The 27,363-nt window shown below is 40.2% G+C and overlaps 1 protein-coding gene and 1 long non-coding RNA gene across 3 annotated transcripts in view; one reads left to right on the forward strand and one right to left on the reverse strand.

Annotated features, from left to right (window-relative positions):
* Nucleotides 1-27,363, reverse strand: part of LOC119251701 (uncharacterized) — a 310,608-nt gene that overhangs the window by 181,171 nt on the left and 102,074 nt on the right. The window lies entirely within an intron of this gene.
* The window catches only part of CAV1 (caveolin 1), a 33,501-nt gene continuing 11,193 nt past the window's right edge, over nt 5,056-27,363 (forward strand). Inside the window, exons 1-2 of the mRNA XM_037512055.1 lie at nt 5,056-5,351; nt 6,694-6,858. Of these exons, the coding sequence (XP_037367952.1) occupies nt 5,322-5,351; nt 6,694-6,858 (195 nt within the window). The 5' untranslated portion in view covers nt 5,056-5,321. The remainder of the gene's footprint in view (nt 5,352-6,693; nt 6,859-27,363) is intronic.

Here is a 27,363-nt window from a genome sequence, read left to right on the forward strand (position 1 = left end):
TAAGAGATATTACTGGCAAAATCTTGGCAGGATTTGGTTCAAGGAAAGAGGAACACTGGTGACTAATGACACTTTTGCTTCATTTATTGAAGTTCTCTTCTGGATGGCCCTGGAACCTTCCCTTAGCCCATCCATCCCATGCCAAAGATGGATTTTTATAGCAGAAAAGCAGAGATAAGACTTCATTTTTCCAAAAGTATTGGTACTGGGGGAATTCAGGGAGAAAGAAAGAAAAAAAGGGGATGTGGGGGAGAGAGAGAGAAAGAAAGGGAGAAAGAAATGTTGAGCAATATAGGATCAAGGCTTCCTGCTCAAGAAGAGGAAAATGGGAAAATAAGCAAAGGCCCACATGAATTAGAGGGATCTACGAGCAGAGGTAATTGTGCCTCTTGCTTCTGGGAGGAATCACGGAGGTAGCAACCTCCTAGAGTTTCCCTGCACCATAGGAGGCAGGTACACCACACTCACCAAGAAGACTCTGTGATGCACAACCAGACTCGTCAGATTTGTAAGAGTCCCAAGAACAGACAGAAGTAGCAAGAAAGGATCTCTATCCCTGAGGGTCATAGTGTATGAGCATGAAGGACATTTTAGCAGTGTCCTGAATGGACCAATGAATTAGGACATACAGGATGATATACCTATCAGCACAGTCAAGATGCATAGCAAAGATATACCCCTCCACAGATTCACCCCAAGATTCACTGGCAATTCACAAACTCCTGGAATTTAGATGTAACCCCAACAAAATGGGAGGAACCAGGAATTGACTAAGAGGAAGTTTCTACCACGAAGGAATGGGGAGTTATAAAAAATTAAGTGCAACTATAAAAAAATAAAAAGTTACATTGCCCAAGGACTTCAATAGTATCCTTAATGTTTTCTATTTTCAAAAGTCTGAGGCAAATGACACAAAAATGATATGATTTGATCAAACATGATGATGGGTACTCATTATATTATTTTCTATCTATCTTTTAAACTATTTTACAATAAAATTGTAAAATGGTTGAACTATTTTATAGTAAAAAGACTAAAGGAAAATACATTTATTTAATGCTGAAGTTATAGATTGAGATTTGTCTCCTACTATGATTTAGAGGATTTCCTCAGTACTTTAAATGCATCCCATTCACAAAGTGTTCACAGCAATACTGAGTAGATGTGAATTATGTTTCTTCCATTTTATAAATAAAGAAATTGAAGCTAACTTGAAGAAAGAGCAGAAAAAGAATACTTTCTTAGTCATCTTGGTCAGGAACATTTTTAAAACACAGAAATAATTGCTTTTTTTTATTTTTTAAGGAAATTAATTTTTAGAAATGGTTTAAAATACTCAAAAATGTAAAGGCCCACCCAAACTAAGGAAATTTCCAGTGAAGCCTTCAAACTAGAATAGGAATAGGAAGGGAGCAGGTGATGAGGCAAGTCTGGCCTAGAAAGCCTTTTCTTTCCATGTATAAAATGGAAGGAATGGAAGATGGGACAGTATGTATGGGAAGAATGTTTCAAAGGAACTCAGAAGATGGGACTGAATAGGGAACAAGTGTGAAATGATGATGGTGAAAATTAAAGTGAATTCAGCTGAACACAGAAATTATAAAAAATACTGACATCCACATACTTGCATGTAGTCACTGCCCTGAAGTGTAACCTTCCTCTCTTAACCTTCCCCTAAGAGCCCCCAAACTCCAAAAGATCCAGCATTGAGCCAGCAGGGCTCTAAGACACAGCTCCAGAACTGTGGTCCAAGTCTGGAATGATTGCTGAATGACCCTGCCCTGCTATTCATTCATTGTTTTGGTATCATACCTAGTGATAACCCCTATTATTACACAAGTTAAACTCCCCTTTCTGAACTCATCCACAGAGGCAGTTTTAGGCTTCTGAGTATTGGCAAATGTTGGACAGTTGATTGCTTCTTAAAACTTTGATATTATTGTAAGTGACCAAACCTTAAATTCATAATCCTAGAGTGGGATTTAAGTGAAGTCAGTTGCAAGTAAGATAAGTCCCTAGTGTACTGGGGATAGGAAATAAGGATCTAGGGGAGAAAAGGTTGGGGGTGAGGCTGCTGACAGGGGGTAAAGGAGTAAAGAAGTAGAGAGAACACAAAAAAGCAACTAACCTCACAATGTTGCCATAAGCAAGACCTCGCTAGACTACTTAAGAATCCTTGTTACCTAAGTTGCTAAAAGGTGTTACAGTAACTTGTCAACTATAAAATGTTTCGTTCCCCACAAAACTTCTTAGGACCAAATCTTTTTCACATATTTAAACCTTGGTTTCCTCCTTTCTAAGCTGGTTGGGCTGAATGATGTTTATCCATTAGCTCTGTTATTTTTAGTAACATGTAATGCATAAACTGACCTCTAAGGTTACTTAAATAATAGAAAACAAATACATCATCATTTGCCCAGTTTTTAGTAAATGATTTGGAGAAAGTTATTAACTTGCCTCCAAGCCCGATGTTATCTTTGTGGGTACAAAATAAAACAATATTTTAGTTTTTTTTAAGATTTATTTTACTTATTTATGCATACAAGAACTGGGGTGTAGGCCAAAGGTACAAAGGTGAGAAAACTCATCACAGACAGTGGGAGCAGAACAGCTGAATTGGCTGAAATACACGACTGAGGGGAGCAGCAGACTAGATAGGAGAGGACTGCTGTGCCACATAAGTTAGCTCCCTGGCCTGGGATTGAACTCATGTTACAGTGGCTGGCAATATTTTGATAGCACTGTGTCTTGCGCCACCAGGGAGGCCCAATATTTTAGTTTTTATATCATCTACTCATTTCAAGTCTTGTCCTATGCTAACAATGTTCTTCTTCATCTTTTCTTTATATCTCATAAAGTTGGAGCCAATTCTCCAAGTCAGCTATTATAACCAGAATAAGATGTTTATCTTTGGTGCCAGGTTCTTGTTGAGGCAGGTTAAAGAAGAGTTTGTGGTTTCTCCTCTCATTAGGGATTCATTTTTGGCATTGACAACGCTTCACTGATCATTATGATTCCCTGTGTTGTTGATTCAACTTAGGCATGGACTTCCCCAGTGAAGTTGCTTTCCTTTCTCTGAACCCTAGTTAAGCATTCACTCACTGGCCTCCCCAGTAAGTCCTTTCCTTGCTGGAATGCAGGACACACTGTCTCCCTGTTCCTGTTGATTTTTTTCATAGTCAAGATTACTCATCGCAGCTGAGGACTGAGTAACAATAGATGGGAAACGGTTTTCACATTTTTCCATAGAACATAACCCCAACTGCTTTGCAGCCAAAACTTATAAAGGAAGGGTTAGATGAACAACAATCTTTTAGCAATCATTAGAGATAAACTGAGCTCTATAAACACATTGAACAGTACACTGTCCTTTTTTAGCATATCAAGTTAACAAAATTCATTCAAAGAATTTAGAAAGGCAACTTGAAAAAACTAAAAAAACAACTTCTGGACATTCTTTAATATTCTAATGATGAGTGTCTAGTACAATTTAAGTCATTCTAACATTTGTGACATTTTCATCAACATGCAGTTGAAACTGATTTTTTTTATTATTATTTGGGAAATTGCACTACCTCTTTAAACAATAGCCTCTCCTATATAGTTCTTTTTTTATATTTTCAAGTCTCCTCTCCTACTATATAACCAAATCTAAGTGTTCAATATTCTATTTTCCCTACTCTTTTTCTTACGCTACACTATTGTTTTTTTGCCTTTCTAGACTTCCATTATCTTTAATTTAATCTCTGTCCCTTTAGGTATCTTCCCAGTTATTTTTTTTTCAAGTCACAATTTGACTTTTGATTTTATATATAGAACCTTAGGCATTAGGTAAAATAGCCTTCACATTTTTAGATAGTGATTATCCTGACTTACCAAAACCCAAAAGAAAATGATTATTGTTCATCTTGTCTGGGGCTGAATTACAATAAGGTATAGAGAAAATCCAAAATTCAGGAAGACATATTTTAATTGTTAACAATTTTTTACATTTCAATCAATTAGTAAAAAAAAATAAATCCAAGTCTCACAGTCAACGCATTTATTTAAAAAAATAATTTTCTCTAGTAAATTTGAAGGTCCAGTTAAATATTTCTACATTTGTAAATATTTTATACATCTTGTAAACTTGGCATAACCTGTTGTCATGGATTTTCTTAGTTACAGAAAAAGTCAGTAATAAAGTTATAGAAAAATTTAACAATTACATTTCTTATTTCAAAGCATTTGGGAGATCTTTCAGTTGTGTTGGGAAACGTTAAATTCTCCAAGTCTGCACACTAAAGATGCAAACAATTGTCACCAAAAGCACACCACACACACATGCACATGGATTCCTTTCTGTGTTTAAATGTTAAAAGCATGGGGGCTCACTGGTGGCGCAGGGGTTAAAGTCACAGCGCGATCAAGCTATTGATATCCACTGCAGCGTGAGTTCATCCCTGGCCAGGGAGATAACCCACATATGGTATATGGAGCAGCACACCTCTCATGTCTATCCTGCTGCTCCCCTCAGCAGTGTATTTCAGTCAGTCTGCCTGCTCTGTTCCCCACTCTGTCTCTGGTGAATCTGCTCTCTCTCTCTCTCTCTCTCTCTCTCTCTCTCTCTCTCTCTCTCTCTCACACACACACACACACACACACACACACACACACACACCCCTCTGGCCGACGCCCCAGCTCTTGCATACATGCATAAATAAATCATTTAAAATAAATAAATGTTAAAAGCACCTAAAAGTTCTAGGAGAAATATAGATATTTAACTTTTGCTGTCAAAACAGGAGATAGTTGTATCTTAGGCAGCGATGGAACATGGGAAGAAAGGGTTCAGAGCAGGGCAGAATTCTTCCTGAAGCTGGATGCCCATACTGGGCATCTTTGCAGAAGCCTGGGCTTCCCCTACCACTCACCATCCCTGCTGGGATGATGCACTTGGAAAACATTTGCTCTCTTCTGGACGCCTCTTAGAAACTCATAGCTGGGAAACTATTGCCCCAGGTTTAAAACATCTGCCCAAGCAGCCCAGCACCAGTAAACCGCTTTTGCACTGTTTGCTGCCTGCGGGCTCTCCCCGCCCTCTGCTGCCAGAACCTTGGGGATGTGCCTAGACCCGGCGCAGCGCACGTCCCAGCCAACCCAGAGCAGAACAAACCTTTGGCGGGTGGCCAGGAGGCTCCCTCCCAGCCGCCACCGCCCCCCGGCATTGCTCCCCACCCCCCAACCCCCGCCCCATACAATACAAGATCTTCCTTCCTCAGTTCCCTTAAATCACAGCCCGGGGAAATCTCCTCACAGCCGTCAGCCAGCCTCGGGCCAGCATGTCTGGGGGCAAATACGTAGACTCCGAGGTAGGCTTGGGTGGGTACGCGCCGGTCCTAGGGCGCTGAAGAGTGCCTGTTTCTGCTAACTCCCACTCCAAATATTCCGGCTGCTTTCCTTGCCCCAACCCTCTCTCCACTTCGGGGCACTCCTCTCGCGCCGGCACTGCGGAGGAACGGGCCTGGGCGGGGAGATGAAGAGGAGACAGGAATGTTTGTTTCCTTCGGTGCAAGGGGTCTCCTAGGCTAGAGAAACGCGGACAGGGGCGTCAGGATCTGCAGTTGGGTGTGCCGAAGAGAGGGCTTATTCCTGGAGGGGTGGGGGTGCTGTTTTTTAAATTTTTTTTGCAGGATCCCCATGGTCTGGTCCCTTCCTGCTGGGAGGCGGGGAGCTGGAGCGCAGGGTGGAAGGTCATTCACCCGAAATCCCGGGGACGGTCACCGCGACTCCCCCGCCAGGCGCCTGCACCGGCTGACTGGGACAACAGCGCGCGTCTTGTTTGCACTTTCCAAAGCTCTTGGGTCACCTCAAGAACTCTCCCAGCAACTCGGCGCCTGGCAGGGGTGTTTGGAGAGGGGCAGACCTACCCTCCTTTACCTCTCCGCTCCGCTACTGCCACCACCATCTGGGTGCTCGGCTGGAGTCTAGACCTCATTTTTCCAAGCACAGCCTTCACGCACAGGCAGGCAGCCTTGGAGTGACCCCAGAGTGGGTCGGGGGAGTTGTGCAGCTGGCATTGCTCCGCCCAGACACCGGAGCATGGAAGACCGTGGCCACAGCGCGGATGGGGAGAGCTTAGGAGGGATAGAGAGGGCTGGGGTTACAAGAGCAGGTGAAAAAGGAAGACGCGGTCAGGAAGCCCGGAATATTCCATGGTCGGGGGATAAAGCTGGAAGGGATTATGGAATACTATGGAGGGGACATGCGGCCGGGGAAGGGGACGGGAAATGAAGCAGGTGAAGCACTCGAGACGAGAGTGGCGCGGAGAAGCACCGTAGGGAGAGAAACCCGAGGTCTGGTCCCCTCCTTAACCAGGGTCTCCGCGTGGTGCAGCCGGCAGGGCGTGCGCCGGGCGGGGCTGGGGCGAACCGCGCCGCGGGGTTTGCCCTGACCCCTGGCGGCAGGCGGGGGAGGCTGGAGCTCCCTGCCTGGTACCGAGGGGTGTGGTGTCTTGTAGATCCTCTTAAAAAGCTTGCGGCGCCAAGGAGTTGACTGTGCGCTGAGCCACCGCTGCCGAAGCGGTCAGCGCGATTTTGAGTCTCGAGCTTTGCCCGGCTGCCAGGCTGACTTCTGATCACTTGTTTTTCTTTTTGAAATTTTCTTCCCACTGCCGGTGCCACCCTCCCTCTCTTGGTCGTCCGCCCTTCGCAGGGACATCTCTACACTGTTCCCATCCGGGAACAGGGCAACATTTACAAGCCCAACAACAAGGCAATGGCAGAGGAGATGAACGAGAAGCAAATGTACGACGCGCACACCAAGGAGATTGACCTGGTGAACCGCGATCCCAAGCATCTCAACGACGACGTGGTCAAGGTAAGGTGAGGTGGCCAGCGAGGAAGGGATGTCCCCCGAGGGCTGGCTGTCAGGGCCTGGAGAGCCTTCTTCTGGCCAGCAGCCTGTACAGCTTTCCCTATCTTTGCCACATATAGCATTTTGGGCTTAACGTGTGGAGGCTCCCGAGCTCATCAGAAATGTCACATCTCCTCTGGCCCCTCCTGCTGGTAAATTCAGCAGGAATTTCGCTAACTTAAGTTTTGAAAGAGTTCATATAACTGCACTTTGCTTCTGGTGAACAGACAGACCCGCATTCCTTGAGTTAAAAGTGTAGTGAACGATGTGTAATTCACATAGAATTACACATCACATTGATGTGTTATTCACATAAAGCTGACAGATCATTTGTGCCAAAAATGGGAGTTAAATACAGAAGGGCAGATTCCCCCAGCTAAAGTTAAGATAACTTGAAGTGATTTTTAGTAAAATAATAAAGATGAAGTGCTTCAGATTTAAAACAATTATAAACACATATGTATACATATATACTCGTGTGTATACTGTATATGTGCATACATAAAGTGCATTTTAACTGAAAACACATGGCAGTGGTGCATAGCTAAGCAAATTTATGCAACCTCTTGGTCTCTCCCACAGACACCTGTAGCTAAGGGTGGAAAGTTGCTTCCTTAGTGGCTTCCTGCCTCAGTTTTCCCTGAGCTAAGAGGCTCATTCAGGTTGGAGTTTCTATGGATCTTTTAGGGTGTGTTTGGTGAGATTAAAATAGGTTAATGTAACCAACTGTTGGTCAAACTTATGACTCTGTGGTTAGATTTTTATTATCATTATGTTATTCAACTTTGGCCCTCTTAGCAAATCAAGTCAGAGGGATTTATTGTCTGAATCCTTCTGCATTGGGAAATCATGGGACTGAGCCATCCTTGGCAAAGGGTTTTCTTTGAGGGACTGGAGGGCCAAGGAAAGTACAAGCCTCAAAAATTGCAGTGTGAAGACCCAGTTCTATACAACCTCAGAGCAACAAGTGGGGTGGATGAGCAATTTCCACCCACACTGCCTCCTATCCATGGATGGGAGGAGCTATAGATATTCAGAGCCTGTGCACATTTATGAATAATACATTTCAAAATGGGGGAACAATTTAATCTGTAACTGGAAGGAAAATATAACTGTCAGAATTGACTCTCTTGGCTTGCTGGTAGAGGAAAAAGGAAAATTGGAGCATTGGCAGGTTTTTCTACTAGCCAGATATTTAAAAGCAGCAATAACAAAAGTAGCTTATAAGCATGAAATCAGAATTGCTAAAAACTATTTACTAAAAATACTACTTTAAAGGAGAAAAGTATTTTTGCTTTTTTCTCTTCTCATGTGGTTTTGGACAAGAAGGTAAGGGTATAAGGAAAAGAGGATTTCAGGAAGAACTGGCTTCATTGGAGCCTCTCTGTTGTTCCATGTAGTGTGAGTGGGATTTCTGGAGCAAATAAACCTCCTGGGATGAGTCAGAGAGGCCTGCAATGTGGATGTGGGTCTCCACACATGGCATGATTAAGTTGAGAAAGAAAGGCCCCACTGGGAAAAGAGACTGCAGCACAGATGGAAAAAAGTATAACAGGCTTAGAGGAAATAGCAGTTTACAAAATAACATTTCAAAGAGCAAGTGTGAGGATTCTCATATTAAAGAAACTAAAGGAATAGTTAGAGCAAGCTCCTGCTGGCCGAGAGAAAGCAGACCCCGCCCACTTGTTCCTATGAACAAAACAAGCCAGTCAGACAGAAAAATCCACCTTCAGAAGATTGGTGGGTCCACTTTCTCAGATGTTCTGCTGAGAGAAGATTTGAGAGAAAGCCCAGCAGTTAGAGACCCAGACAACCAATGCAAATTCTGCCCCAAGAGTGCCATTATTTGTTAGTCCAAACACAAGCATAATGATAAGAAACTGAACAATTTTCTCTAAATTTTACTTTCGGTGACATAGACATATTAAAATGATAAAGACATCCAGAGCTTCATGTTAATGCATAGTAGGTTGAAATTTCACATGATAATAAGGAAACAGTAGTCAATTGAATCTACTCTTAAAGGCACCAGATCGAGAACGGAAAGTGGAAAGTATGTTCTAAAAGCAAGCAGCTCTGTGAACGTTGCTCTGGTCTATTCTGTAAGCACTAACCACTTGTGACTATTTCAGTTTAAATTTCAAGTAATTAATACCAAATGCAGTCACTCAGTCATGTTAGTCACATTCCAGGTTCTTAACATTTGAGGTTAGTGGCTACAGTATGTGACAATACAGATATAGAATATTTCATCATCACAGACATTGCCATTGGACAGCACCAGACTAGAGTGTTCCCTGCATTTTGAGGTCGTCATACGAAGTTTAAAAAATAACTCTAGATTGGGAAGAGAAGAAACCCCAATGTACAGTGTGAAGAACACCATCATGTATCTGCATTTTGAGGTCGTCATACGAAGTTTAAAAAATAACTCTAGATTGGGAAGAGAAGAAACCCCAATGTACAGTGTGAAGAACACCATCATGTATCTGCACAGTATCTTTCCAGTCCCATAAAACAGTTATTTAGGGAGGGAAAGAAAACTCAGAAGCTGGGTATGCCATGAGTTTATATATCAAGAAGGTAGAGTATTATTCTAGTGATAATGACATAAATTAGCTTATACTATTTGGTTCCAATAAAATAGATTTACCATCTTACTCAAGGTTTACTGCCACGCATATGATAAAATCTCTGTATGGACATTTATCCAAATAAGAATAGGTAATGAATGATTTTGAAGATGTCCCCTAATTAAAACAGTCATATCATTAGACCCTTCACTCGCTCTCTGAAATTCCTATGTCTTGTTTTCATTCATTAGCTCATTATTTATTTATTTCTACTTCCTTGATTAAAAAATAGCTAAAATTTATTATACATCACAAATTCAATGATTCATCAACAAATTCCTTTATTAAACTCTCATCATCTGCTAGACTTTACACTGCTACATACTACAAAGGCTTTCTATATAAGTCCTACCAGTGACAAATATTAGAGTTCATGAGAAAAGATGCATTTAGATTAAAAAGCTTTTTTTAAATACGTACATAACATCACAATAGTAAGTCACTGTCAAATGGCAGCTTACTGGTTATTTTTTGCTTTGACTGCAGGAAAAAAATAGCTAAATTTTAAGTTTCACTAGTCAATGTTATTTATTCTCTCCCACATATTGTTTTACATTTTTACTTTCTTTTTAATTGCCATGCTGTTTTATGTGATCTCTATTGTAAGCCTTCTCATCATCATTTTGGAAATAGAACAAATTATACAATAATAAATCAAAAGTAAGTAATACTGAATATTACTTACATAATAAAAAGGTTTTTAAAAAGTGATTATTACTTATCTTGATTTTGATATTCATTCCACATATAAAGATATAGCAAATAGTCACATTTTATACCTTAAATATATATAATTAATTATATTTATCATTATTCCTTAATAAAGTTTTTTAAAAAGTGAGTGCTATGGATATTAAACATTAGAGAGGCCCTATTAAGAATAGGACAATGGGGTGAGAAAAGAAGTCTGCATTATGGATGGTTGAATGGAGAAGGCATGAAGGAGATACAATCTGAGTTGGGTCATAAAAGACAGATGGGATGCAAATAGCTGAGAAAATCACAGGAGAATATTGTGAATGAGCCAGACAAGAGGGTAGGATTATTTCACACAGGGCATGAGCCAGAAGGTTTAGTAACCCATTTGATGGAATTAGAGGGTCCAGATAGCACAGTGATATGTCACAAAGATTTAAAAAAATGATCATGCCCAGGTGGCAGAGTCCTCTATCCATATTCATGAGTTTTGAATTCATCATGTCAGCATTGAGAAAGCAAGAAAGACATCCAGCATGATAAAGGAGGGCTTTCTGGAACATTACTGGTTAAGATATTGCATGTGATAAAAGGTAGCTAGACTGGGTGAACAAAGAACAGTTAAGATGTAAGAGCATTGTGGTCCAGATAGGAAATGAAAAGGACAGTAACACTGGGGATAGAACCATGTAAACACAAAATGACAGAATCTTAGAATTGGACAGGAAACAAGATGGTTACCAGGATAAACTCTAATTACTCTATATGAATATTAAGAGAAATTTAATGGCTAAAGAAGTTTAAGATGCATCCATACTTTCACATGGTTACCATCCAGAGAGATATTCTGAGATGCATTACAAGGGGAGAATAGAGAAGATTATGTGATTCACAGAGACTATTGTCATGAAGGTACAAATGAGTTGAGCTGACTCTGAGATTAGTTCTGAGACAAATCAGGACATCTGAGAAGAGATCTTTGTTGGAAATAAAAATATGCATTTGCAACTTTCTATTCTATAACTTGAATGTAATGATACTTAAATATGCGCAGACTCAAAATTTTCTTTGGTGATAAAGAAAAGGTATTCACATGTTAATCAGATCAATTTAGTTTCAGAATAACAGCCTAACTATTTCTGTGACACCTTTAAACTAGAAAGCATTATAGAGTGGTGATTAATAGCAACATAATGATAATGTTCTAATTTTATGTTTATTTAATATACATATAATCAAAGCCTAAGATTTAAAAGCTCAGATTGCCTCAAAACACTCAGTGCCATGTTAATAGTCTCTTCTGTTGGAATTGGTATCTCTTTTGTTTGTTTGTTTAGGAGATAGTTTCACAAGATGGTGATTGATATTCTGCCACATATGAGATCATGCATGAAATTCAGAATCCCCAACTTGTAAAAGAACATCATAGTTATATTTGCTCGGGAGTAATTCTCACATTTCTGAGTAAAGAACAATACTAACATGGAGGATATTATTTTTGCATAAGCATCTGAAATTTTCAATTTTAGCTAGCAATGATATACATTTTAAATGATTATTAAAATAAAGTCTTTTTCTTCATTTCCTAATTAGTCAAAAAATATTGAGGAATTAAGCTAACTTTGTTTCCAACTGAACAAAATTTCATATTATTTATTAAAATTTAAGACAAGATTCACTAAATACCCTTCAGTTTAAAGCTCATGATATAAATTATTCTTCCAATTAACAGCAGTATTGGCTTCATTTTAAAGGGGCTTAGAGTAAGAACAGCTGCAATAGCAAGCAGCATCTGTAAAGTCCAGTAATTTCAAAAACCACCTGCTTATGCATCCTGCCCACTCAAGTCCATAAAATAACAGACATTTTCATCTCAAATGAAACTGCTTTTTAGCTAGCCCTACTTTCAACCTAAATTTTCTGTGATGAAATGGCCAGAGAGACTTGGTTCCTAAAACAGGACTATATGCACTGACCTGTGGGCCCCTTTTATAATTCTCTTGGTTGGGTTTGCAGTGGGAAAATGGTAGGGTTGGTGTTTTCATACAAAGGTGGTTTATGCCAAGAAGTACACTCTTTCTTCCACACTCTGGACCTGTATGCATATTATCTTCTGTACTCTAAGGCCCTAGTGGAAAAAGATTTACATTCTATACCTCTTTTAAAGAAATTCCTAAGAAAGAAATCATCAGTCCCTAGAAATATACCTAAAACATATGTTCTCAGAGGCACCTTGATAGAGTGAAAGAAGTATTGTGCCAGCATATGAAAACATATTTTTGCAACAATTGTTACTATCTCCTCTAAAATTTTAATGTATTGATTCCAATATATGCACCAACACAAAATTATTTTTCTTCTAACAGTCAAGAGAAGGCATGTACATAGTAATCAGATCATTTTCGGTTTCAACATGACTTAATGCTTTCATGATCTCCTTCAACGAGAAAGTATCTAGTACGATTAGTGTGGAACTGGACAACAAAGGAGGGGGTGGAGTGTATCAGGCCAATAGATTTCTCTTCCTCAGTAGTCCCTGAGAGTTGTGCTTATAAATACAAGGCAAATTTTTTTGGCTAATAGAAGCTAAAGAACACCATCCCTAAAGGCATTCTGGCAAGTTATTTTATGTGTCAATATTTCAATATTTTTAACACTAAAGAAGGAGAGTCATGTTCATATGATAGCTTCTTTCCCACCCCCATACAATGCCATTCACCTTTACGTAAATGATTACTATGCAACTACTATCATGTGCCAGGGGTTACAATAGAGAACAAGCTGGATAGGTGCACTGCCCACACAGAGTTTATTGCTATCCCATTGACTCTCTCATAGTTTTCTTGCAAACTTTTTCTGAAATTCCTTTACCAAATTCTATTCTCTGTTAAGACCTCATAACCTTGAAGACTTAGTTCAGAAATCACCTTATTTATCAAGTCTTGAATTCTTTCTGAGTCCAAGAAAGAACATATATCTTTCAAACAATTGGCCTCTGCTTGGATTCTATAAAGATTGTGATTAAATAATGAGAAATATTTCAGCTTTTCTCTAATATTCTCTTTCTTCATAATGGTTCTTAAATCCTGGTCTTCTACTGAAACTTTGAAATTTGCAGACTTTTTTAAAAACATGTCATCTTTTTAAAAATCCAAAATCAACATCGGAATCACCAGGAGCATTTTGTAGAATACAGATGTCTGCGCCTCCCCGGTGGCACTGTTGAGCGCCCTGCTGTGATGCTGTCCTCAGTCTCTGTCACGCAGGTTCGATTCCCGGCCGGCCAGGGAGATACCCACATGGTGCAGCAGACCTCTCCTATCTCGTCCACTGCTCCCCTCAGCAATGCTTTTGGTCCATCTACCTGTTCTGCTCCCCACTGTCTCTGGTGAATCCCCTCACCCTCCTGTGCCTCTAGTCTGTACCCCCATTCTTGTATGAATAAAATAATTTTTTAAAAATTAAAAAAAAAAAAGAATACAGATGTCTGGGCCCATCCAAGATATACTAAGTTTGAATATCTGGGGTGGGACCTAAGGATCTGTGTTTTCCAAATCTCCCTAGATAATTACATTGTGAAGTCTGGTTTAGATATGTGTCCACAAGGTTTACATAAAGATGATTACACCTTTATTGTTTCTACCTAAGAGAAAAGACTAGTCACACTCTATACTTCTAGATATTCTGTCTGCTAAAAGAATGTGTGAGGCTTTTGTCAGCTTAAACCCTGCCAGAATTTTGAAATACCATGGAGGGCTCCCAAATCAATCTTGTTCAATGGTTCCCCATCCCTAGAGGCAATGGACTTACTGCCAACTCCAAGCTTAGTGCCTCAAGGTGACCCAGGAGTGGGGCAGCTATATGTTCAAGGGTGTCACATACAGATCAGTTAGTACTGACCTGCCCAGAGTAACTACTAATAGTGACCTTTTCATGTTCCGAATTGTCCCAGTTTAAAAGAAAAATTATATGGCTTCAAATGAATTGACAATGTTGCTAATTCCTATACCTGGAATACACTGGAAGTTCCTACTCACACTGTTTTTCAGCAGAACAGAAAAAATTTCCATATTCCAGGCATCATGCCTTTCTTCTCTACTCTCCAGTGTCACCATTCTCCTTTCCTTCATTACATCCACCAAGGTACATTATAACTTAGAGGTAGAACTCTTAAGCACCAACCTACTCCATGCTCAGATCTTAGTTTCTTTCTCTGAACCATAGGGTTAATGAAACTGACATTCCTCCATCATATACTTTGTCAGCTGCTCAATCAAAGATTAAAATGTTTAAAATAGTTTTTAACTATTTTTCAGTTAGTCCAGGAAACATAAAATGGCCTGCTTTCATATGAACCATTGTTTAGGGTGGGGGAAGTGTTTTTAATTTTCTCTTAAAGGAAATCTGCCTGATCCATGTACTGTGCAACTAACAAGAAAATTAATTGGTAGAACAGATTTACACCTGCACAGAATATATACTTCCTGCCTTTCATGGGAACTATGCTGATATTTCAAATATCAAATACATGTTGTTTTCTTCATTGAGCCTAGAAAAGAAGTCTCTTGTTGGTAATTATTTCAAGGCAGGGGAAGTACATACTATTCCGAAAGATACAGCCGAGCTTCCCTTAGTTATTGTTAGCTGTTAAGGTCATTAAGAACCTGGCATTTTTAATTTTTAGGTTTAGTAAAGTTTGCTGGTGTATGTATGTGTTTAATATTCTGTCTTGTAGCAGTTTAAAAATGGAATTTTGCATTACTGTGCTCATATATAAATCTTTCCTGAGCAAGGACATTAGTAGATTCTATGTAAAAAGATAAATTATGTCCAAAGGTTACACTGGTCATTTCCTGTTTGTTGCAGGTATTAAATGTAATCACATTTTTCTCATTTACAATGAATGAGATGGAGGAAATGCTAACTTCTAGGTCCAAGTAGTGAGAAAATAGGAGATTGGAAAGAAAACCAGCAGAGATAAAGAAAGAACCACAAGGTCCTTTGTCCTTGTGCTGGGCTAAACTTTGTACACATCTATTCCAAGATCCCCATACTCATTTCTTTGCACAGTGTTGCCATGTCTATGACCCCATTGGGCTAGGCATTCACTGAGTATTAACCCATTGCTCCTGACCCCAGGGGGTTTAGAGTTTATGGGGAAAGACACATGTAAACAAATATGAGTGAAGTCATGTAACTAAGGAATGAACTACCATCAGGAACAAAGCGAAGAGTTCTCAGCAGTTTCCAAAGCTGAGCAAGTGTTTAAGAGGCATGTGCACTAGGAGTCCCTGCAAAGGGAGCAGCAGGAGCAAAGGGCCAAAATAGAGGGCAGCTGGTATGCTCTGGGATAGGCTACACTAAGGATAGGTCAGTTTAGCCAAGGGACAAAGCAGGACACAAGCAGGAGCAAAGGGACACAAGCAGGAGCCAGATCAACAAGGCCTTCTGTGTCCAGCGAAATACGTGTCCCTTTGTAGACCATAATGTGGCTTTTTTATTTAAGATCATTTCATCTGACTCATAAATTTTATTATTTTAGTTTAAAGTAAAATATATCTCCCTGTAAGATGCATATTTTTTTGAGATTTTCATCTACATAGTTAATGGAAAAAAAGAGATGGCAGAGATGGATTAAATATGTAAAATCACAGAAACCTGGTAAGAATTAAGGGAAACAGTCTCTACATTAATTACAGGGCACTTAAAAGTATCAAGAAAAATAGATATAGGGCCTCCCCGGTGGCGCAGCGGTTGAGCGCTGGGTTGCGAGGCTCCCCGCGTCCTCTGCGGCGCCGGTTCGATCCCAAGCTGCTCCGCTCCCCGCCCACCGGAGGAGAGTCCCACATGGCGCGCAGACCTCTCCTGCCGCCCACTGCTCCCCTCAGCAGTGTACTTCGGTCCTTCTGCCTGCTCTGCTCCCCGCTCTGGCTCTGGTGAATTCTCTCACCCTCCCGCGCTTCTGACTGTACCCAGTGCTTGTATAAACAAACAAACAAATAAATAAATAAAATACGTGCCTCTTTAAAAAAAAAAAGAATTAAAAAAAAAAAAGAAAAATAGATATAAATATATAGTAACTGACTCCTCATAACTTACTTCACAAACTGGTGCAGTCACCAAATCTGTGAAGTAGTTCACTTTCAGTATCCTGCCCTACACCCTCACACTTTTGTCTTCCATCGTTGTTCATATTTGGACAGTATTTGATTTCTCCCCTCAGGTGTAGTCCCCATAGTTCTCCCACCACCCTAGCACCCATGATCATCACCACAGTTAGTCCCTTGTGCTTGCAGAGTACTTTTAAATCCAAAAGTGACTTGATGAGATATGGCCTTTACTAATGAAAGGGCTAACTTCAATGCAATGGGGACAATCAAGGGGTGTTGGGTGTGCAGGCAGAAGTGAAACAAGTGATGGGATACATCCCCCAGCATCCAGCCAGGCTAGATCCATAGCAGAGATTATTTTCCTTCCTCCTCCTAGGGTCCTCTGAAGTGGGTGCGTTTGTTATTATCACAGTCATATTCATTTTGCAGATAAGGAAAGTCAGACTTAACCATTTGCTCAGGTAGCAAGTGGTAGAGTCAGAATTTGAACCCAGACAGTGAGACCCCAGAGCCCAAGTTTTAACCACTGTGCTCCAGGGCTTCTCTATAATAGATCATGATCCATGCAAACTGTGGTGTCACCATAGTGCAGAAAGAAATGATTGTATTTTCACAGTGGGAGGGCAGCATTTGGCAAGGGGGAATTCCAGATTTCATCTGTATTGGGAGTGAAGACTTGCAGTTCTAAGGCCAGATCTAGATCCTGGCAGGTAGGTTGAGGAAGGAGTGGGAAGGTCCAATGTAAAGATAATGTAGAACCCCAGAGCTCAAGAAATGTTGATGCTAGGTGAACTCCTAGCAAGACCAGATTGGTGGGGGGGAGGGGGTGTCAAATCCCAAAGATCAGAAGTGGAGGCATGGTCTTAGTGATGCCAAGGGGAACACACACTCAGAACCAGACAAGCTGCAATGCTAGCTTGTGTTGAATCACTTCAGTCTTTAGATCACCCTGCTTATCCAGGTTGGCCATAGCACCTGGGGCGTGGCTGAGCTGCCTGGGGATGCTGGGAGGGGTAGGTAAGAGAGAATGAAGCAGGTTCTAACAAGCTTTACATTTAACATCTTCTTTTAAGGTTCTCAGTTTGCCTGATTGATTTCTACAGACATTGGTACCATATCAGCAAACATGGTAAAAACAAGAAACAATTGAGAAAAATCTTAGTCTTAGGCTAGTGGGAGAAATGCCTATTTAATCCTAAAAGTACTTCCTCTGAGACTTCCTCTCTAGTAATTACGTGTTTGTTCTCAAAAACAAATGCCAGAAGTAAGGAACAGACTTAATAGTGCATTTTACAAGGCACCATTAATCTCTCAAAGGAACAATTAAAATGTCCCATTAATCATGGTTCACTATTTGCTTTTTCTATATTATAAGCAGTTATACTATATAGCTGGGAATGGACATACCAAGAGCTGTCAAGGAAATGGAATTGTGAGACCCCAGAGTGAGATTTCCTCATCAATTAGTTTAATTAGGCCAATTGATTCTTTCTTGTTTGATCCTGAGCATCACATTTTGCAGCAGGGAGAGAAATCGCTTGTCTCAAACAATAAACACCAATCCACTAAATTAATTGTGTAAGTCCCTCTATTACTCTAGTTATAAAGGCAGTCATGAGAGTCATTCTCAGATAATGTTCTCTCCAGAAAGAACATTCAACAAATATTTAGGAAGCACTTAGCTCCCCTAGGTACAGAGCAAGTAACATCCCTCTCATCAGAGCCTGCCTGACAGAACCACAGCCATCCATCAGAGCTTGCTCAACTATCTATCAGCCTTCCCTGAAGCTCTCATCCAAACTGGTCATTTCTTCTCTTGACTTACATCACATTTTATTTTTAATATCTATCTTATTAGGTATAGTACCTTCTAACTACTCAGCTTCTCTATATTCATGCTTCTCCCTCCTCCCCTCCCCAGCAATCCTTCTGAGTCCTTCAGAGCAGGACAGTGGATTTAGAGGCCCCAGGATGGTGGTTGCCCAGTGCTCAATTCAGGGACCCACACTGAGTCTACTGTCAAAAAATGAATGCCAAATTGAAACTGCCCAAAAGAATATGAAATTCCTTTTTAAGTAATTGAGAGTCTTCCTTTGGCCCTTTTCTGTATAGCAGCTGCATTTAAAACCTTGTAAGAAAAAACATCCAAATAATTAATAATGAAATTGCAAAATCTTCCACTCTATTTACTAAGGTAAGAGAAAATATTTTCTAATATATGTATAAGATCATTATTAAAAATTTTTCTTTGTCTTAATCTTTGCTTTGAGGAGGACACAAATACATCCCTCCTGAATCTTCCAGCATGCAGGCTGTGGCACTTGGATGATCTCCCGGGGCCCAGGGGATAATCTCCTATGTATCTGGCAGGAAGGGCAGGAAAATTCCCAGAATGCCAAGAGATGCTGTCACTTCTGCTTGGCATTGCCCTCTGGGCCCAGAGTGTAAAAAGGCAAAGATTTGGATCTCAGGCCATATGAGAGCTCCCCTACCAAGTGAGAAAGAACTCCCTGCCTGGCCCCCTATCTATCCCTGGACAATGGCAAACATCAAAGGAATGACTAGGTCAGATTACAACCTACAGAAGAATCTAGAACTATCCATGCCAGAAAGAGACAACAGTTTTGAGAAACTGATGCCTCTTCTTCCTTCTCTTTGACTCACTATTTCTAGATATTAAGTACACTGAGCTCTGATATCTTACTTGTTGGGAGGTGATGAGTGGTAATACACTCTTCCAAACGCATAGAGTTTCTTTGTACCTCAGAGGTGGTCTCTTAAAATCTCAGATCAAGTCTCAGGAGGAAAAAAAACAAAAAAAGGAAAAATACTTCAATGTCTCTAGGAGTCAGATATCTTTCATTTCATTACTGATGTCTCTGCCAATTGAAACAAATGTAGCATTTTTTTTCAGATATGGTCATTTCTCTCATCTCTGGTGACAGGAGGTGGAGTTACAATAATACATATAAAAGTAAGACTGGCGACTTGAGCCCAGATAGCTTCCCTATAGCAAGCTGAGCATAAGAGATCAGGATCATTATTCAATTAAGAAAAGGTGGGACTAGGGCCTCCTGGTGGCGCAGGCAATTGAGTACAGCACTGTGAAGCCGTCCTCAGCCTCTGCAGCGCCAGATCGATCCCCGCTGGCCTTGGAGCAACCCACATGACAAGCAGACCTCTCCTGCCTCACCCACTGCTCCCCTCAGCAGTGTATTTCATCAGTCTGCCTGTTCTATTCCCTGCTCTGTCTCTGGTGAATCCTCTCACCCTCCCGCACATCTGGCTTGTACCCTGGTTCTTGTATAAATAAATAAATAAATCTTAAAAAAAAGAAAGTTTAAAAAAAAAAAGAAAAAAGAAAAGGTAGGACTAGGACGTAGTCATCAAAAAAGGATGGTGATGTGTAAAGTGATTTTTAGGTGTGACTGTTATCTACTATATAGCCAGGACCACAATCTTGGCACATTTAATATTTTATCAGTGATTGGAATGAACAAGTTAAGAGCACTCTCAACTGACAAATGACACCAATTACAATAACCTTGTTAACATCAGTGATAAAAATAACATCAAGGTGCTTTTGACAAGTTTCAGAGAGCCAATAAAAATAACAAATACCAATAAGATGAGCCTCCCTGGTGGCACAAGGGTTAAGAGGCAACCTATGAAGCTATCCATGGCCACTCCAGCCAGGGAGCAACCCACATGGCGCAGCAGACCTCTCTTGGCTCTCCCGCTGCTCCCCTCAGCAGTGTACTCTGTCTCTGGTGAATCCTCTCACCCTCTGCACCTCTGGTCTGTACCCCAGGCTCTTATATGTATAAATAAATAAATCTTTAAAATAAATAAATAAATAACATAAATACCAATATGAAGTGAGATAATGTTAAATGACTAAAATAAATATAAAGTAGAAAACAGATGGTAAACAGGGCCTCCCCGGTGGTGCAGCGGTTGAGCGCTGGGTTGCAAAGCTGCCCTCAGCCTCTGCAGCGCTGGTTCGATCCCCGGCTGCTCCCCGGCCACCGGAGGGGGGTCCCACATGGCGCGCAGACCTCTCCTGCCGCCCGCTGCTCCCCTCAGCAGTGTACTTCGGTCCTTCTGCCTGCTCTGCTCCCCGCTCTGGCTCTGGTGAATTCTCTCACCTTCCCACACTTCTGACTGTACCCAGTGCTTGTATAAACAAAAAACAAACAAACAAATAAATAATACATGCCTCTTTAAAAAAAAATATATATATATATAAAGAAAAGATGGTAAACAAATAAAAAAAAAAAGAAAATATCGGAGAGGGTTGTCATTTTGTGGGAGCCTATGATGTTGAAAACCAAGATGCTTAGTGAACATAATGGATATGGAAACCCCTTGTAGTGATTCCACGGCCTCCCAGTGACCAAGATCTCCAGGGTAAGAATCACTATTACAAACACATCCTTAAATGAATACACCATGCCCCACACCCCTTGGGCAATAGGGAACCAAACTTAGTTTCTCAAATGTTTCTCAACATTAAACATCACAATAATTTAATAATTTAAAGGAAGTGTAGTGAATTAAATCAAAAGAGGACAATACAATCAAAGGAAGAATCCCTTTTTTTTTTTTTTTTGCCATTGATCAGATTTATTAAGAGTGGGTTCTTTTCCTGATCTTGTGGGAGAGGAAGAGATGTTACAGAGATCCTAGGAAAAAACAGAAGGAAGTGGAGAAAAGGTAATGAAAATCCCCCAGGCTTGACTCGGGGAGCATAGAATAGCAAATGCTGTTAGTGATTGTCAGGTTTTGATGAGACTGACAAGAAAAACACTGCTCAGATGTAATCTCCACTCAGGGCAAGGAAAAAAGGAAGAAGGGCGCACACTTAATTTTTGAAAACCATAGGTTACATGGAAGAACTGCAGACCAACTCATTGGAGGAATGTGTCACAAAGATTACTTTGTCATTGTTGTGTGTTAAATTCCATACTTGTCTATCAAATTTCTCAAATCCTGTTACCTCTCCAATTACAATTCTGGGCATAGCAATCTTTATACAAAATCTCTAATTAACAAGGTATGAACACTTTCCTCTATTCCAGCAGGATACCTGGTTTGTTTGAGGGCAAAGAGGATTTGATGTGGCATTTTAAACAGTGGTTGAGAATGCAAGTGGTAAACATCTGAAAATAGAACACTGCAAAATGCATGCATTGTACGTACCAAAAGGTCAGTATGAAACATTATCTTTATGGCAAGCCTGGCCATCTACTCCCTCCTACACATTGCATATTCACACAGTTTTGCAGTTTGCATAAACCCCTATTGTGATTTAAACTCTTGAGAGAGTGTGGCTTCAGTAAAGGGGGGCTGTTTTGTGAGTTTAGGCTGGTGGATTTTTCAAATCAGCTGGGAAAATCAGCTGGGAAATGTTTTAAAATACTATTGTGCACACCGCATCACTAGGAATCCCTATCAAATTGGTTTATGATAGGCTCCAGGCCTATGTAGTCTTTACTTCAAAGATCCCCAGGTAATACTTTATGTCCAAGCTCCATAGGCCAGAATTGAGTCTGGTTTATACTTCTGGTTAGAATTTCTTAATCATGAAACTATGTACCATGATAAAAGTTTCAGCGCCATAAGGACCACAGTAAGGAAATTATTATTTCTCTAGGTCCTCATTTTGAAGTCCTTAGCATTTTTATTGGAATATGCTATTTGTCACTCGAAGTTCTATTACAGAAAAATACTTTCTGGAACTCTGCTGTAGCAACTGCATAAGAAAGACTTTGTGAGATAAATCTCATGTCACTTATGTAACCCAGTCCTGTTGTTTTCCTTTCCTTTGCTCATTCTTTTATACCCCCCAAGAGGAAGATCGTCTGGTTAAGTCAGAATTTCACCCTATTCCCCCTTTTCCTACATGAGTTCATGGCGCAGATATACTGCAACTGGAGCTGACAGCATAGACTGGTTTTTCTCCTAATGGTGCAGCAAAATTCCTGCCTTACCAGCAGCCATAGGAAGCTTTCCTGGACCTAGGAACTGGCAGGTGCCATGACTTTCTCCAGTGCATGACACAAAGAAGAGTACTCAAGTCACTAATAACTGCTTTACTGATACCAATTACTCATCAGAAAAGACAAAGAAAAGAAATTCAGAGGAAATCTGCATCCTAGCTCTCTACTCAACACTGATCCTGAGTGTTACCTTGTGCCTTGAATAAGGCATTTGTACTTTCTGGACAGCAGTGTCCTCATCTATACCAATCAAGATATTGAACTCAAAGATCTCTAAGTTGCTTTCATTTCTAAAATCTTTGATTCCAGTTGACCAGTATTCATAAATAAGTGGAAGTCTATGAACATGCATAAAAGTCCATCAGAAAGAGTGATGGAAGATCCCTCATGAAGAGTATTTTTGTTACCTTCTTCCTAGTTGTTACCAATTATCATTTTTACTCTTAACATTTAGGCTGTGGGACTTAAACCATCTCTGAAATACAAGCTATCAACAGACAGCATCCTGGCTGCAAATATACTACAAATAAATATTTGGTACAGAGGATCCAGAGCTGGAGCTCATTTCTACTTCTCATCTGGATTCAGAACTCTGCAGTCTTCCCTTTTATTGCCCTCACTCGAAATGAACTGTTTGTATTCCAAGATGGATCAGAAAAACAGTTCCAAAGTTGGTCACAAACTTACAGTATTTTTTTAAATAGCCAGACAACTCATCTTAGTGCACATAACAGAGAAACACATAATCATTTGTAAATTTGATGAGAGCAATAGTCTTGAAAAGATCTAGCTAAATCGAAAATTTTAGACTTTCTGAGTGCTGACAGTTGTCAAATTCACCTAGTTCATGTGGCCACATTTCTGACGTTCTTTTAAAAGACCATCTGTGAGCAATAGGATCAGATCACTAAGAGCTTTGAGGAAGAAGCACTATTACTTTGAGTCAGATTTTCCAATTTCCCAGCTAAAAAGAGTTTGCTTGTCCCTGACCCATATAAAGTTTAGCATTTAGTCAGGCCCTATTATGATTTAAATCTCATCAGTTATCACCCCTGTAGAATCCTGAAGTTAAACATGGTATTGTCTGAATTCCAGACCACCTGAGCAGTCTTAGGGATCTCATCTGTTCCCTAAGTAAAGATATGTCAGAATCTACAGGTTTGAACCCAAAAACTGATTGATCTGTCTTACTTATCATAAGTCACTTTTTATTCATTCTTTTATAAAAATTACTTGGTTGGGTTAGAATAAAGTGATGTAATCAGTGAATATAATTACTAACCTTTGAATCAAATAATAACACATTCAGATCTCTTTCCTAAAGAAAATTTTATTTGATTGGTGCTCTTATAAATAGGAGAGAGAGAAACACAGCTTAGCAAGTGTCAGTATTCACTAATTCAATCGTTTACTTAACAAAGATCAGTTTAGTACCTATTTCTTTCCAGGGATCTTACAGTCTAGTAGCAGAAATAATTAGACACACACACACACACACACACAATCACAACATTAAATACGTGTATGATAGACTTTAAAAAAAAAAATCCAGATAGAAAAGAGGTGGGGACCTGGAAGAAGTGTTTGAAGAAACAACATTTAGGTTAAGACATTACATATAACTAAGTCAGACAGGTGAAGCGTGATAGAAGGAGGGTTCCAAGCTCAATCAACTTCAGGTGGAAAGGCTCTGAATCAGGAAAGTCCTAGGAGAAATTATTCAAGAGTCCTGCCAAAGGTTCCTTTGGGGTATCCAATATTACTTTCAAAGTTAGGGTGTAAACCAGGGAAGGACATCACCTCTCTTTGCTATTAATTTCTGAGTGAGCTTGAGCAGTCAGAGGCCATCTCTATTTTATTTGCACTGTCTCCCTTCTATGACTTGCAGCCAGCTTATTGGCCCTATCCTGGCCCTGTTCTCTCACATCATTTATTCCATTCTCAAAAAAAAGTAGGTGCTTCATGAATAGTGGATGGATGAATAAATTCACAATGCCATGGTACTACAAATCAAAAGATACTATTTGCCTGCAACAAATAATCAAGAATTATAGGCTATAGATATTTCTTTATTTTAGGTCCTGTCTCATCATATAATATTCTGGTTTTCTACAGCAGTATTTTCAACCAGGGATAATTTTACCCCTCTGGCAGGAGACATTTGGCAATGTCTAAAGATATTTTTAATTGTCACAGTTTAAGGAATGCTACTAGATTCTTGAAGGTAGAGGACAGAGATGCTGATAATCGTCCTACAGTACACAGGATAAGGCAGCACTCTCATCCTCACCCCAACAACAAATAGTATCCAGAGGGAGAAACCCCGTGGTATATGTTTGGGAGGTATGTTTTTGAGAGCCACATAACAGACTCTGATTACACTTGGCTAGGATGTACAAGAATCCTAGCATATATCCTTTTCCTCACTTGCCAAGCAATGTTCAAACCTGTAGAGATTTGTTTCATTCATTTTCTATTTGTTTAATAAACATACTTGAAGGACTTGAAGGAAAAAATATTCTAGCGGTGAGGTAAGACGAAAGCTATTAATTAGTAACCATAGTTTGACTTAACTGAATGGTAGGAAACAACCTTTGCCATCAGGAAGTAAATTGTAGAAACTAAAAAGAAGTTAATAGTGTTTAAAAATTTCTGTTTCAAACAAATGTCTACGTGGACCAATGAATAGCCTGAAAATAATGAAGATATTTCCGTTCCTGTATCTTTGATAGAATGGAAAGAGTTTTTAATTCCTTTAGCGTGGTGATTATTCATATTTGTCCCATGACACACCCAGAAGTTTAAATAACAAACTCCCAAGTGTAAACATAGAATTTCATGAGTGAGTGAGGTCTCTAGAAGCATCTTTATAATTGTGTGTTTGGATAAAATAGTATTTCTGTGCATTAAACAATGCAGGGCTTTTCTGACTTACAACACTTTAACAGGCTAAAGTTTTTTCTTCTCAAGGATGGCAAACGTAAGTGCCCCCAAGTGCAACTCCTCCCAGTTCAAGTTCAATTCTTCAGTTTCAATGTTCCTATCACTAGCCTTTGCAAGGCCTATTTTTATACTGTTCACTGGTTCATGTCACATTTGCTGACACTCAACATTAATAAGATCCACTAAGCTGACACCAGAAGTCTAAAGATTTTCTTAAAAATATCAAAATATAAACAGTCTGCTTTGTACCTAGCCATCTGCAATGAAGTTCTTTCCATGATAATAAAAATGTAAAACCATGTGGACAGGAGATGGTTCCAGGTTCCTGATAGAGACTCATGATGAATTGGTCTCAGGTGCACCAAATGAGGCTTTAGGTTTCTGCCTGGGATCCCCATAAGAAAAGGTGAACAGTCAATTTGAAAAGGTATGAGGAGGTTCTGCAACACTGAAACCATCATATCACTGAGGAGAGTTTTTAGCATTTTCAAAGGGCTGTGTATTCATTTCCTAGAGCTGCAAAAGGACAGCTTTTTCTTTCAAAAAGGACAGGAAATAAATTTCTGCAAGAAAAGGACAGGAAGAATAAGACAAAAAGAAATTAATCTAAAGCAAAGAGAGCCCTGTCTACTGGTGTTGGTGTCACATTCTGATACTTACAGGCACTCGGTCAGGCTAGGGAATCTTCTTCCCCAGGGCATATTTGGTCAGTGCGTGCTCATGTTTATAAATAATAAACTCCATAAGGCTGATGCACTTCCTAGGGGTGAGCTAATCCTTTTTGCTTGCTTAATGGCAAGAAGCTTAATGGCAGGAAGCAAAATAAGCAGTCGCAGACCTGCACGAAACAATTTCAGGAATGTCAAGTGGGTCTCCTTTTCCAAAATATCTCTTCTGTCGTCTTAACACTGTTGCTGAAATCCCAGTTTCCCCATTTTTGCTGGTTGGGGTACTTAGTCTTAGAAGCTCCTAATGTAACACTGACCATTGCCCCAGGCACTGTGCCAAATAGTTTGCATAAGTTCAGTCATTTCATACATGGAGGTATGTACTATTGTGCCCATATTTTGCAAATGAGAAACTAAGTCACAGAGAGGTTTAGTAAATAACACAGCATAATGGCCTCCCTGGTGGTGCAAGGGGTTAAGCACCACGCTATAAAGCAATCCACAGCCTCTGCAGCACAAATTCAATCCCCGGCCGGCCAGGGAGAAACCCACATGGCGCAGCAGACCTCTCCTGCCTCACCTGCTGCTCCCCTCAGCAGTGTCTTTGGTCCGTTTGTCTGTTCTGCTCCCCGCTCGGTCTCTGGTGAATTCTCTCACCCTTCCGCGCCTCTCACTGTACCCCAGTTCTTGTATAAATAAATAAATCTTTAAAAAAATACCACAGCATAATTGAGATTCAAACTCAACCCCATGCTATCAACTTGGGTACCATATTGCCTTTTAAAAGGAGGAAGACACACAGTAACTAACCTATTATCACACCCACTCAGATATGGATGTTAGATTTTTCAGATCCTTCACACCTAGAAGAGAATGCAGTCTAAGGCAGTTTTTGTTCCTCAAAGTGATCTCCCCAGACCAACTGCATTCAAATGGGGACGGAAGTACAATTACTTGGACCCTACTATCAGATCTATTTAGTCTATTTAGAATTTCAGAGTCCAGGATGCTGCATTTTAACAAACATCCTAAGAAAAATTCTTGAATATGCTAATGTTTCACAACTATGGACCCAAAAGGGATGGAATAAAGGAAAGCTACAACATTATGGTAAACCAGGAAAAACCAGGGAAAAATTACAAAGCAATGGGGATCCTAGGAACAAGTGGTCAGTGCAGTGACCAAGGAGTCTTAGCCAGAGAGAAGCTTGGCTGCTAGGGAGTTAAGTTGCTGCTAAGTGGAATGTGGAGGCTTGACTGTAGAAGGCCAGCCATGTCTTACCTTTCCTGGTGGACATGATTATGTGCTGAGTCAGGGAAAGCCTTTTGTATTAGTTTGGAGGAGAAGTATAGGTGCAGGCAAGGCTGAGCAATCAGTACACATGGATTCAGAATTCTCTACAGGTCTCTGTTTGAAT

Source organism: Talpa occidentalis, unplaced genomic scaffold, assembly GCF_014898055.3.
Source record: "Talpa occidentalis isolate TD23 unplaced genomic scaffold, MPIMG_talOcc4v2.1, whole genome shotgun sequence".
Lineage (NCBI taxonomy): Eukaryota > Metazoa > Chordata > Mammalia > Eulipotyphla > Talpidae > Talpa > Talpa occidentalis.